This window comes from Nelumbo nucifera, chromosome 3 (genome assembly GCF_055504915.1).
Source record: "Nelumbo nucifera cultivar China Antique chromosome 3, China Antique-T2T, whole genome shotgun sequence".
NCBI lineage: Eukaryota > Viridiplantae > Streptophyta > Magnoliopsida > Proteales > Nelumbonaceae > Nelumbo > Nelumbo nucifera.
In genome coordinates this window covers 12,835,625-12,849,805 of record NC_142651.1, presented here as the reverse complement: position 1 = coordinate 12,849,805, position 14,181 = coordinate 12,835,625, and the positions used below count along the sequence as shown (strand labels likewise).

General features: G+C 37.2%; 1 protein-coding gene across 9 annotated transcripts in view; it reads right to left on the bottom strand.

The window, feature by feature from the left end:
* LOC104596572 (inositol hexakisphosphate and diphosphoinositol-pentakisphosphate kinase VIP2-like) overlaps positions 1-14,181 on the bottom strand; it is a 147,034-nt gene that overhangs the window by 35,218 nt on the left and 97,635 nt on the right. For all 9 annotated transcript variants that reach the window (XM_088901755.1, XM_088901751.1, XM_088901750.1 and 6 more), the window contains 6 exons: positions 8,393-8,474; positions 3,803-3,958; positions 3,205-3,247; positions 1,759-1,841; positions 670-732; positions 513-587 (listed from right to left, as the gene is read on the bottom strand). In XM_088901755.1, coding sequence (XP_088757881.1) covers positions 513-587; positions 670-732; positions 1,759-1,841; positions 3,205-3,247; positions 3,803-3,958; positions 8,393-8,474 — 502 coding nt within the window. The remainder of the gene's footprint in view (positions 1-512; positions 588-669; positions 733-1,758; positions 1,842-3,204; positions 3,248-3,802; positions 3,959-8,392; positions 8,475-14,181) is intronic.

Below are 14,181 nucleotides of genomic sequence, written 5' to 3'. Positions count from 1 at the left end.
TATATTAAGTCTACAACTTATGCCCTGAACTTAATTGTTTGTGTGAGAGCCAACTGTTGGGGGAAACACCATTATTTGGTAAGACCATTTACTAAATAAGTGATACCATGTAGGTGTTGGGGGAAACACCATTATTTGGTAAGACCATTTACTAAATAAACATTTTCTTGGTTTGTCTGAGAGCCAACTGTTGGGGGAAACACCATCTTTAGTGTTTCCCCCAACACCCAGCCATTTATTTACCATTGAGCTTATGTGGCGTCTAATGGTGCCTAGATGTCAAACAACACTAAATAAAGAAGTAGAAAATGTTTATTACCTACTTGTTTTTCAAGATAAAAAAGTACAAAATATTTATTCAAATAAACATCCATGGTACTAAACAGCGTTTAATCTTTATTTTAGATTTAGTCAACAAGTATACTCCATCTATTATCAAATCCCGATCTTTGATATGATCACATGAAAAATAAAAATCTCTGGCAACTTCCCTCCAAAGGAGAAGAACTAACCTTGGCTTCTTCCATCTCAATGCTAGCATTGTCAAGTCCATCCAACATAGATGAATCTTTGCTTACTAGTGAGACCTTAAAGCAGGACCAAGATAAGTTAGATAAATCTAAAATCAGTTAGCAATCAAAACACCATAGAGGACAATTAATTACAAACCAGTATTGGAGTTAATTGGCCCTCCAAGTCAAGAAGACCTTTAGCAAATGCAGCTGCAGACATCTACAGCAAAGATGATGTACGTCAACATTAAGTGCTGCACAGGGACCAATAATTAAAAGGTTTTGGCAATCAGAAAATGCAGGAAAACACCCAGCTAAGAATGTGAAAAGACCAGGCTGAAGTGACTTCAGTGATAATAATACTATATTTGTTGGTTATACTAGTTGGTTATACAACCAAGTTGTCAAAAAAGGAAATTCTAGATTTTTTATGTACTATATTTTTAGACAGTATAGGCATTTGGCCATTTTTGCAATTTTTTTGTAGGTTCCAACCTAGTATTTAGTATTGTCTATTCTAGTCATAGTTTTCTTATGCTTCAAGTTTCAAACTTAACGGTTAAGTAGTTTAGTATTCATTTAGTTTTATTAGTATTAAGTATGAGTACCAAAATCATAATTTGGGTTTTCTTTAGTATTTGACTGACTCATGTGACTGTATCATTGCAAAAACATGAATGATATTTGACGGCACTTTCTGAGTTTCATGCTTATGGTGAGTTATTCCCATAAACTCTACTACTCTAGAATGATTCTAGGTGTCTGTTGAGTGGTTTTAGGTTTTCTTTCTTTTCTTTCTCAATCTTCTACTCAATTCTCAAAGCAATGACAGTCAACTTCAACCATCAACAACGAACAAATTCCTCATCTAACAAATTCAATCAACATCCCTAAAAGATTGAAATTGAGCCAGATATGTTTTCTTAAAGTTAATACCAAAAAAATAAAATATGCTTATTTTAGCAGTTTTTTCCTATTATACCAAACCATCAACAATAGCCGTCATATTTGGATACCCCATAGATTTTTGTCACCTTTCATCAACATCAAGTTTCACCCCAATACTCCATCTAAGACCCTAGTTTCTGGATTTCTTTTTTATTTTTATCACAAGAGGATTTTTTGTCCTTTTCAAAAAAACCTATTTAGCATGCTTTCAAATTAAATTATCCCATACAATATCCTACATCAGCTAGTCCTTATCATAACTATGAACATTGCCCTTCTTTCAAGAACTGATGATTACCTGAACACGGCCTTCATCTGAGCTGTATATTTTCAAATCATGACGATAAGTACTGTGTAGGCGAAGTAAGCCTGTCCCTTCACCTAAACAAATTCAGCAAGTTACACTAAGGCAATGCAACATTAGGGACAAGAAAATGATATAGATTTCTTGCAAATAATGTTAAGTGATTCATATTCCAGTCCCTTGATAGAAGCTACAGACAGTGAGACTAAGAAAGGTATACTTTTTTTTTTTAATCAGAAACAATCAGGAAATTATTAATCAATTATAAAAGAAAGATATTCAACGAATCTATAAATAAGTGTGTCAAGCATCCCATATAGGCAGCAACTGTTACCCACCCTTCTACATTCATATTTCAATTTTCAGGTGATACTCCTTTTCCCTTGGAAAGTTATCCCCCAAAAACAGCTTGTTCCTGTTTATTTCTTGTCCTGCCAAAATATCATCTATACTATTGGCTGATCAGAGTGTCTATTTAAATATATACCTAGTTCCACAGTCATTTTTGTTATTTCCCCAATTGCATGCCTATGTACCCAAGGGTCTCTGCTGTTTTGAATGAATCAGCCCATCACAACCTTAGAATCTCCTACCGCAATATCCTAAAAATTAAAGATTTTTTCCAGTCTAAGATAAGTAGCATAGCCAACAAGTCCACTCTTCCAGAGTCTCCATAACCAATAGGATCCAAGAATAAGGATATTATATTCCTCCTGTTACAATCTATTAACACTCCTCCAACTCCTGAAGCTCCTGGGTTGCTCAAGCAGCATTAGTAAGTATTTAATTTGACGATGTTGCCCTCTGGAGGCATCCAAACTAATGAAAGGTTTACATGGATGCCAAAAGTCAAAACTTCTAGTCAAAATGAATAGAGGCATATCATGGTTAAGTTCAATTTTGACGACTAAACAATTTTGGTGATGTTAGGTTTCAGATCTGGTTGAGTTGCAGGGTAATCAATATCACTGTTTCAGGGGGGTCCTTTTTGAAGGGGATGTTTTCAGGGCTTTTGTTCATTGGGTTGGTTTCAGTGTTAACAGATTTTTAATTATAAGACAAGGAGGAAGTGTTGGTAGGAACTCGCCCATCCATCCCAAATGGGGCTGTGACCTGCAACACCCTCAGATCCTTGGTACAATCATTACACCCAAACAAAAGGTAAGAAGAAGCTCCAAACATCAAAAGCCACAGAAATTCTCTCTGCACCCTGATAGAGTATGCTTTGATGAAATAAATAATCAGCCCATTGAGTTTATTGAGCACAGTTGGTCTTTGTGCAACACCAACCAATGGTCTAAGATAGATCTAATTTAAACTGAGATCAGGGGAAAAAGAATACATGAATGAACAAACCATTCACAAGTACAATATATGTTAGAAGCTTATTACACAAACAGACTTTAAAAATAAGAATAAAGAAATCAGCTGAAATATAACCTGGATACATATTATTTCTGAAGTATCTTCCCAGTTCTTCTGCCTGCATAATGAAAGGAAAATTGGAAAACAGAAAAAATTTATATGATTATAACCAACACTTGGGGGGAGGGGGGGATCTACAATTACAACATATTCTATGGCAAGACATGAAATAACCAGCAAGTCATCAATAAGCATTAAAGAATATTTCAAGCCTACTTATTTCACCTCTTATTGTAAATGTACATTTGTGAATGGCTGAATGATAAGATGGATGGTTGGAAAAACTAGAAAGGATAGGGTTACGAATGAAGTTATCTATAGGAACCTAATAGTAGCTCCAATAGGTGATAAAATGAGAGAGTGTGGACTAAGATGGTTTGGGCATGTGCATAGAAGACCACCAACCGAGCCAGTTAGAGAGAGTAAGCTAAGATGGTTTGGGCATGAGTAGTAAGAAATTATTTAAGCACCAATAATCTAACAGTGGATTGGCGAAACAGGACTCATGTACCCAATGCCATATAGTTGGGGTAAGGCAGGTGATGATGATGATGATAAAATGACATTTACAAATAAAAAAAAAATAAGATTGCCTTAGTTAATCACTAATCACCTGTTTTCTTCCAGCATGAGTAAGAACACCACCATATTTAAGCACCATCAGAGCTTCAACAGGGCGTTCTTCACCTTCACCATTACTTTTTGGAACTCTAACCCACTTTAATGGCTTTAGTTGGACTTTCCTATAGATACCAGAAAAATGCCCACCCTGTATAACATTCCTAAAATTAGTACATTATTAATAGCAAATGATAATCATCCCAATTGGAATGAATCAATGGATGCTCAAACTGTCATAGACATTCATATCAATGAAGATGATCTGAACAATTTGGAAAACATATCCAACTTAAATGAAACTGAGCCATTTCATTTATGCAATGTGCTAATTCAAACTTTACTCAAAAGTGAAATAGCATCAGAAATATGTATGCATGCATGTATGTATGGCACGCAGCAGCAGCTGTATCCAGTCGCTTAGAACCTGTTTCAAATTACATTAGAATCTTTTATTTTTCTTGTCCTTTCCATTTATTGGTTGGCTTTACAAGTTACAATAGAACCTGTTACACGTAATCATTTTTTATTTTCACTTGTGAGATGAGAATACTAAAATGTAACAAAATAGTTGATCATTGTCTCGTTGAGTTGTCTACTAGGGTTTTTAATAGCACAACAAAGAGGCAAGACTCCAAGAGCTTAGAGTTGGTTCGATTCACTTTCAGTCTCTCACACAATCACACCTGCAGATGCAACTGCAAAACCAAACAGGTATCCTTCTTCCTTTCATCTTCATTTTATGCTTTGTTTTCTTTCTTTTTGTTGGTTTAAAACAGGGGCTATGCCCAATTTTTTCCTTTCCTTTTTTTCTCTCTTTTCCCCAAGCTTTAGAATCATATATTGAACTGAAACAAGGGCTCCGCCTCCTTTTGTTCTTAACTTTCTTACATATTTTTTTCAGCTTTTTTTCCCCTTATCATTGGTGGTCTGAAACAGGGGCTCTGTCACCTTTTATATCATTTGTGTATAAGATTTTTCTTGGCTCTTCTTGCCCCTGTTTACTTCCTAAGCTCTTTTTTATCCCTTTCTCTAAATAGGGGGTATGCCCTCTTCAGTTCTTCCTCTAAGTTCTAACTCATAACACAGTTCAAACAAGGAAGAGAATGGTCTGAATAGGGTGTGAAACAATGTCACACACGCCCAAAAAGAAATCTTATACACAAATGATATAAAAGGTGAGAAAGGATCATTGTGCCCTTCTCATACAAGAAAAAATAAAGCTGTACAAAGAAAGTTATAATGTACATATCGTATACGATATAAGTGTACTCCCAAGCTCATAATAAAAGGAACAATAAGAAAAATAGGAATCAGCCCACAGAATCTCTACACCCCCTCCCTTAAACTGATGTCAGGGAACAAGCATCAGTTTGTCGACTAGAAATTGATGATGAGCACGTGTCATAGTCTAGGTGAAGAGATCTACTAACTATAATGCAGAAGATACACGGGGTAGAGTGATGTGTCGAACAACAAATTGAACATACAAAATGGCAATTGACCTCTATATGTTTTGTCCGCCCATGAAAAACTGGATTAGAGGCACTCTTGATTGTGCTGACAATATCTGCATAAATGAGGATTGAAGAAGACAATGAAAAGCTAAAATCATGAAATAGAGACCAGAGCCACACAATTTCTTGGAGGAATTTGAGACAGTTTGTTGTTTCTACCACTTCTGAGAGATAAGAGAATCCCCTAAGAAAACACACGAGTCTGTGGTAGAGCGTCTAGTATCTAGGAACCCTATCCAATCAACATCCGCATAAGTGACAGCCATATGTGACAGAATACCATGTATATAGTGGATAATCTGGAGAACTGCAGACATATGTGACAGCCAAGAAGAAGACACAAACTGACTGACCACTTGAACAATATAAGAGAGGTTTGATCGAGTCATAGTAAGATAAATAAGACTGTCAACAAGCTGCTGGTAAAGTGTAGCATCAGAAAGGATCTCATCATCATCTTTAGAAAGTTTCAGATTAATCTCAAGAGCATCCACATGATTATCATTGGTCAGATTAGCAGTTTTCATAAAATCAAGAACATATTTTCGTTGATTGATGAAGTACCCATGAGAGGAATGAGTAACCTCTAAGCCCAAGAAATAGGCTAGGTGTCCAAGATCCTCCATCTTGAAGGATTAACTAGGTAGCTGTAACAAAGAGGTAATGCCAACACTGAATCCCTGGTGATAAGAATATCATCCACATACAAAAGCAACAAAGTGATTCCTTGAGGTTTCCTCAATATGAATAAGGAATAAAACATTGCATCAATGATGACAGTTTAAAATTTCTTGAACCATGCTCGGGGAGCTTGCTTAAGACCATACAAAGATTTCTAAGTCAACAAACCATAAAAGAACTGTCACATTATCTTAGAGGTGGCTTCATAAATACCATCTCCTTAAAGTCCCCATGTAAAAAGGCATTCTTGACATCCATTTGATGGACGTCCCATTGCTTGGATGCAAACATGCCCAAGATCATACATATAGTGGTCATCTTGGTCTTAGGGGCAAATATCTCCTTGTAGTCAATCCCATATTCTTGTTTATACTCTTGTGCCACCAAACAAGCTTTATATCTATTAAAGCTCTCATCAGAATTAAGCTTCACAGAGTAGACCCATCTACTACCAATAATAGAAGTATCTAGTGGAGTAGGAACCAATAACCATGTGTCATTATCGATGAAGGCTTGGATTTTAGCATCCATAGCTTCCTTCTAATACGGAATAGCCATAGCTTGCTGGGAAGACTTGGGAATATCTATGGAAGACAAGACAGCAGAAAAGGAGCTATGGTGTGAAGGAAAACCATAGTAATCAAGAGAATGAGAGATATGGGTAGAATGGAGTAAAGGAAGATAAGAGGATGGTAAAGGATCAATGGTAATACTTACAGTGTCTAGAGGGGAGAGGAACTAATGGACAAGGTTGAGACAATCAAATTTCTAAAAATTTGAGGAAAAAGAGGTTGGGGCATGGTTTAAAATGTCCCTAATTTCCCTAATATTTCCATGACATATTTACACTTTCATGGGTAGTAACACAAAATTTTATTGGAATCGACATTTCCCCAATGAACACTACTAGCACTATGTGGAGTACAACAAATAGTTTCCATGACATATTTCCATTTCCAGTTCCATAGGTAGCGACATGAAATTTTACTAGAATCAACATATTCCCCAGTGACACTACCAGTACTATGTAGAGTCCAAGAGATAATATTATAATGTAAGGTGGTACACTATTGTAAATATGTTAACAATGCTATTGTCCACCTAACTTACATGACTACCACTTTGAGCAAGCTCAATATTCACTTCAAACATGAAGTTAAATATTAGTTTTTTGTTTGTATAATACATTATTTTGTTGATCTATTACAATCATTTACATTTTCTCTGAGTTAAAATTTTTCTTGCTCCGAATCTTGAAGTTCACAGGGCAACTTTAGAACGTATTCTTTGTCTATAACCTAAGTTTCTTAGCTTTGTTTAATGATTTGCAACAAGATAATAATTTAAAAAGGTGTGCCTATGCTTCTTTTATCATTTCATAATACATCTTTCTATATTTTGCATATTTTAAAATGTTTCCACCATGTTTATAATTTTTACAATATTTCCGACATTTCTGACATGTTTCTTATATTTGGATGGCCGATATTTCCACCGACATCAACATTTTAAACCTTGGGTTGGGGAAGATGGAAATGGTTGGACCCTAGAGGAGTTGCACTACGTACTCCCAAATGCCACTTCACCCTAAAAAGCTTTAAATTGAAATTCTAAAAAGGGTCCAATAGACAATACTCACATATAAATAAAAAATATTATGTAATTATAAATAATTGAATCAGATCCTAGCAGATAGGATCATGCAAGACTCGAATTTGATCTGATCAAGCAATATCCCATAGGGACACTAAAATATGGACCTAACTCCTAAAACAACTAAAAGTACCCACTAATAATCTTACTAGAAATAAACAAACCAAAACCAACTCTTGAATAAACCCAATGAATAACATCTTGGTAATGTTCAATTGAAAAAAAAAAAGAGAAAAAAACTTATAATACCAAGATCAAGCCACTAGACAAGTTTTTAGTCTATTGACCTCTTAAAGATTGGACTGCAAGAAAAGTGATGTGATTGCAACCTGAAAATTTTCCAAATTCAAAAAACTCTGAGATAAGACTCTTTAAACTAATTTGATCTTTCAAAATGGTTAAACATATTTGTATGACACAAAAACTATTAGATAACCTTTAGAAAAAGCTTGAATTGATCAAAATTATAAAATTCACACTGGTATAGGAATTTAAAAAAACTTGGTATCTTCTTCCAAGTTTCTTTTCTTTCTTCCACATCTAAATTACTAGCCTTCCTATAAGGTGCACTTTTATTATTATCTTTCTTTTCCAAAAGACTTGATGTTTGTTTTTTCTTACATTTCTATTGCTAATAAAGTTTTATGTTATAAAAAACAATTAGAATATAAACAAAGAAAAAAATAATGGTCATACAAGATATGACAAAAGAAAATGAAAAATTAGAAGAGAACCTCCTCAAGAACTGCTTTAACTTGTCGAAGTTTTTCAGCATGCTCAATGTCTTCTGCATCACTATCACTTTCCCGACCAGACCTAAAATTTTATAGCATTCTATGAGACATGGTGAAACAAAGCATTACATGGGACACAAAGGAAGAAAAGAAACACATAATATTCTGACAAAATGAAAATGGATGCCAAAGGATAAATCCTTTGGATCTACAAAACATGGGAACAAAAGAAGAAACAAGAGAAGGATGAAATGACTAAAAGGTCAAAACCATAATCTCTTGTAAGAAACTGTTTCATAATTAACAAAATTATATTCTTCTGATAGACAGTGAGACAATTTCTTAGTGTTATACTTCATACATGCCAAAGGATAAATCCATAAAGAGAACAAACCAAAACCAGTTTAAAATATAAAAATATTAAACAGTGATTATAATGACCTGTTTCCCAAGTCAAAATTCTAGTTTCCCCTAAAATCCACCATTTTGATATCCTTGAATTTTCAAAACCCAGATCCATATCAACTGTTATTATTATTTTCCAAGATGATAAGCATGGAATTTTGGGGAAATAAGGCTTTTCCTTGGTATCAACTCTTATCTCATGGTATTGTAATGCCCACTTGTGATGACAGATAAAACCAAATATTAACTCTACAGTAAGAAAGGATTTAAACCTTATTAAAACAGAACTATGAAGAAAATCACAAAAAAAAAAAGAAATATAACTTAGGAAGTGTCTGCATCCATGAGCAAAACTAGAGCTATAAAACCTCATAGGAGAGTATAAGGTTTGCTAGAGCTTTTGATGGTTTTGTTGAATGAGAGGATGGGGGGGGGATTGTTGACTCAATGAAACTCTCAATTACCATCAGACATTTAGAGTTCATTTTCCATCAGTGTACAAGTTGATGAACCAATATGCCTATATCAACTGACCTTGAAAAGAAACTTGATTGCATTATTAACATTGCATAACAGAAAATTCCTATAAACTATCCTATTCCCTATTTCTAGGAAAGCCAATAGCCTCCTTGCCTGGTCAAACCAGTTTTGTACTTCTATGGTTCTTAGAATCAGATAGGCTCTGAGATGCAGAAAGTGAAGTACCAAATTACCAATGATGATTAAACTTTTTTAATGCTCAAGGATGATGAAGGTAATGGCAGTTATGATTGGGTATGGGAGAACAGTGGATTGGCCCTATTGATCCTTTCTAATGATATTAGCCACATGAACCCAATCCATTCCAATTTCTGCACAACATCCCCACAGATATGCTGCAGATTGAACTGTGGGTTAATTTGATACAGAAATGATGAATCATTTGTGTATTCATTGTAGTTGTACATCTTCAGTTTGGAACCAATTTTTTTCGCACATTTTGTCATTTGGTATTAACTTCCTTAGGATATACAGAAACTTTTATTGAGACTGCTAGTGTTCACTTCCTTGGTGTAATTATTGAGGTGATTACTGCTAGGGTGGTTCATTGGATAAAATCAGTGGACCTATTTGATGATATTCCTACGGTGGCTCTGCCGAATAGTTGGAAGGAAGTTGCAGTTTCAGCAGGCCCCAAGTAGAATTATCTCTCTTCCTTCATGGAATCCACCATGTTCATATGAAAGGTTTCATTAAGTTGAATTTTGATGGCAGCAGTGAGGGTAACCCTGGGCCTTCAGGGATTGGTGGAGTTTTCAGGACAGAGGAAGTTGTAGTCAGTATTAACAGATTGATCATCAAAGGAGACTCAGAAGTGGAGATTGGTTGGTTAGGGAAAGAGGATGAAAGAACGTGGCCTTACATTAATGAACGAAGCCCCCCCCCCCCCCCTACTTGCATGTTTCTGTTATTGATAAAAAAAAAATAGAGTTTGAAAAGCAACGAGGAATGTAAGGTTGAATGTGATACTTCCTCAGGGTTCCAAACCATGGAAGAGGAATTAATTCACAAGATTTAAGGAAGACAAGATCAAACAAGAGGTGGGGACACATCAAAAGGTAGAGATAGAGGCAGGCAAGGAGGCACAACTAAAAGTTAGTTTTCATGACTTTAGTGTTCCACATGTTAGACAGTTTTGTATGCCCTTAGCTTCAATCAGAATGATGTACTTTATGAGTTTATTGTAAATGAATAAAGATACATATTTGATTCATGTTCCCTTGGTATGTTTCTGTGTAATACCCTTAAACTGGACACTTAATGAGACTCGTGTTAGTTTAGAATGTTCACAGCCAGTGGGTCGGTCTGGGGAGACCTATCCTGACAAGGCTGACACTGTAGTGCCACCAAGTCGGTTGGGGTGGCTTGTCTCAGCTGCCAGGGTGAGACCCTAGGCACATACAGTGTAGGATTAATTGAATCTTTGAACTGGACCAGATTTCCAGTATTGCCCTGGACCTTGGAGATTGATGGGCAAAACTGGAAAGTTACACCCGACCCCTAGACTCGATTATGATACTACACTAGGTGTCGGATTGGGCTGTCTTTGATGTACCAATCAGTGAGATCCTTAGCGGGGGTCAAAACCTGGGTATGTTGGGACAGTCCGAGAATTCATCTGAGTGGGTGATCATAGTGACAGGATCAGCCCCTTTGTCGGACAAAGGTAATGATCGGGGATGCACTCTCACTGATGGAAACCAAGACTGCCGGCAGCCGATTTCAACCGTTGAGATTTGTTTTGCAAAATATATTTTATATAAGATATAAAAGTATATATGTATGGTTTCTAAATTGTTTGCAAGAAGGTTTTAATTCCCGGGATCCATATAAGTGGAGAGTGCAACACTGTTCCTTGCAGCCGAGGGAGAGGTCCTCTCTTGTCGGGCAGTGTATGATCATTATGGGCTGAGAGGTTAAGTGTAAGACCATTGAGGATAATGCCTGATGGGCTAATCTTGCATCTGCCCACAGTCCCTGGGTGTTACAAGGTGGCTTGGCCCAGGGACCACTTAGTGTAAGTGTTGGGCCCATAGAGCTCATTTGATGGGTTTCAGGGGGTACACTGTCTTCAGCAGTGCATTCGGCCAGGCCTTGTAACAAAGGCTGGGCTGAACCCATGTGGCTGATGTGTAGATCAATGCTTGGGTCCCATGCCATACAAGGAAGCCCAACTGGGCAGCAATTTGGAAGGTTTTTGAGTACATAACCTTAATGGGCCTTAAGCCCATTTAGAATTGGGCTGATTTGATCAGTCATTTAAAGGGGGCGAATTCTGAAGTGGGTCAGCTAAAAGGATTGGGCTTAGACCCTATCCACTCAGAGGGTCCATGATCTAAATAAGATTTAGATCTGGAAACCTCCTAATTAGATTAGGAGACAGCTGATCTTATCTGCAGATAAGATAAGGGTTATCCCTTATCACTAAGGGACTTCTAACCCAAATATGATTTGGATTAGCGGCTCCTAATCTTATTAGGAGCTGATCCCTTATGAGATTATAAAAGGGGAAGGGGGCGGCAGCCTACTACACAACATCATCAACAGCATTCTTCTCTCTAAGAAAGAGAGATTAAGAGATTTCCTGGATACTGCGAATTCTCTTCTGCCGCCACCTTCCTGCCATTGCCATTCCTTCAGTTCGATCTCCAGTTCTTGGGAGCAATCAAGATTGGATCTTGATTTCAATCTTTTGGGAAAAGATTGATTGGAGCTGTACTCACAAGCCGTCCAGTTGATTCTTGCGAAGGGTCAAGTTCTTTTGAAGAACATTGCTGATTCTGCTCCATCCTTCACTGCGCCATCTTCAGTGGGAGCAGATTTTGGATCCTTCCTTGGGCGTGAACACCTCCATTGGGAGATAGTATTTCTCCGTATCAGGTATAATCCTCTCCCACTCCTTTTGGTTCAGATCTGGTTCAGTTTATGGTTCAAGATTGATCCTTGAAAATATGATTTTCTAAATAGGGAATACGATTCCCAGTTGAAGGGAGAGAAAAATTTTTGAAATTCGCCCCTTATTCTGCATTCTTTGGGCGTCCATAGGATGGATCTCTCATCCCTTCACCACACTGAGTAGGTTTACAACTGTACTCTATCTCTATCTATATATCTATATCTATGTACCTATATATAACATAGGCAAGGAGTCACCTTGTTGGTGGATTGAGTTGTCAGTCTAAGGGTGTAATGATGATTTCCTTGAGAAGAGGTAACTTTCATTTAGACAAAAAAGGGAAGGGTGTACATGCGAAAATGTGCATGCAACGGCCTCAAACAAAAGGAACAGAAGCCCACTCAAGAATGAAAACACTTAACACTATACAAAATATCCCTTTCCAACCTAGCTTTAGCTAGAGCATCTGCTTGACAATTCAAAATCCTAGGGATCCATCTAAAGATGCAACGAAAAGAAGCTGCAATATCATAGATTTCATTTGGATTCTACCATATGATAGAATCCAAATGCAGAGATTTATCCACACGAAGAGCAACCAGCATCACATTGACCTCAGCCTCCAATGCATCAGCAGAAGAAACAGGGCCACTATAAGCCCAAAGAAAGCTCCCATCTGGCCTCAAAATTAACCCACCTATACCTTCCACCAAAGGTAAATTGTTGGATCTTCTGAGGCTGCCATCAAATCTCAAAACATTGACAGTTTCTGGTCTCAGAGAAAGTGGAGGAAAAACTGTGGGTCCATCGGAGAGGAATGAAGATTTTTTTTTTTTTTTTTATCAATAACAACAGATTTCATTAAATAGTAATAAGGTTAGAAAAAAGGGGAGCTAAAGTATCTTAACTCCCCAGGGAAAGGATAAGTCCCAAGCTGAAAAAAGAACAAAACAATTACAACTGAGCTCAGAACCCAGAAATCCTATTCACTCCTTGCCTAGCCAGACCATCAGCAAATGAGTTTGCACTTCTCTTAACCCAATTACACTGAGCTACCATATTCTTGGACAACCATTTGAATTTTCTCTTCTCATTACTGTAATTCCAGAGCTTAGAATTGTCTTCTTTCAACCAGTTCACTACCACCACAGAATCTCCCTCTACAATCAGCTTCTTGACCTTTAGGTCTTTAGCCCTTTGTACCCCTTCCAAGGCTGCTAACACCTCAGCCCTCAACGAATCCCCCACTCCAATTGAGCTAGAGAACATAGCTGTTATATTACCATTCTCATCTCGTAAAACCCCCCCAATACCCGAGGGCCCTGGATTCCCCATCCTACTACTGGAGAGGAATGAAGAATTTCAACCAAGTTTCTGTCAAGATTTCCATAGCTGATACCAGAAAAATCCTTATTGGACAACATCCAAGGCTTGAGAAGAACCAAAGTATTTCCCTCAAGAGTTTCAGGGGAGGAACTGCAGCCTCCCTAAAAATCTTGCCTCTCTTCCCCACTTATCCATCCTTCCATTGAAAAATAAAGTCACAAACTGAATTGGAAGGGGCCCAATGGAAGCTGCCATCATAAATCAAGAAGGGATTGCCAAACACTACGAGCAACCTTGCAATTAATTAGAAGGCAACCAATGGATTCACCATCTTCACAACACAAAGCACATACATGGGGGGAATAAACAGAGATGGCCAAGCTTTTTCTTTTGCAAGAATCACAAGATATCCAAGGTATTCAGCCTACCACAAGCTGCCTCCCAGAGAAAAAAAGGAGCCGGGGAGCTGTAGAAGACCATATCCTTCTGTCCGGGTAAGACCGAATGACTTTAAAAAATTGGCAGAGAACAAGCAAGCAGGGAAGATAGATCTTCAGCTTTACAATCATTAAGACCTTATAAAGGCCAATCCATGATTCTCCCTGATCAGGGTAGAAAACAC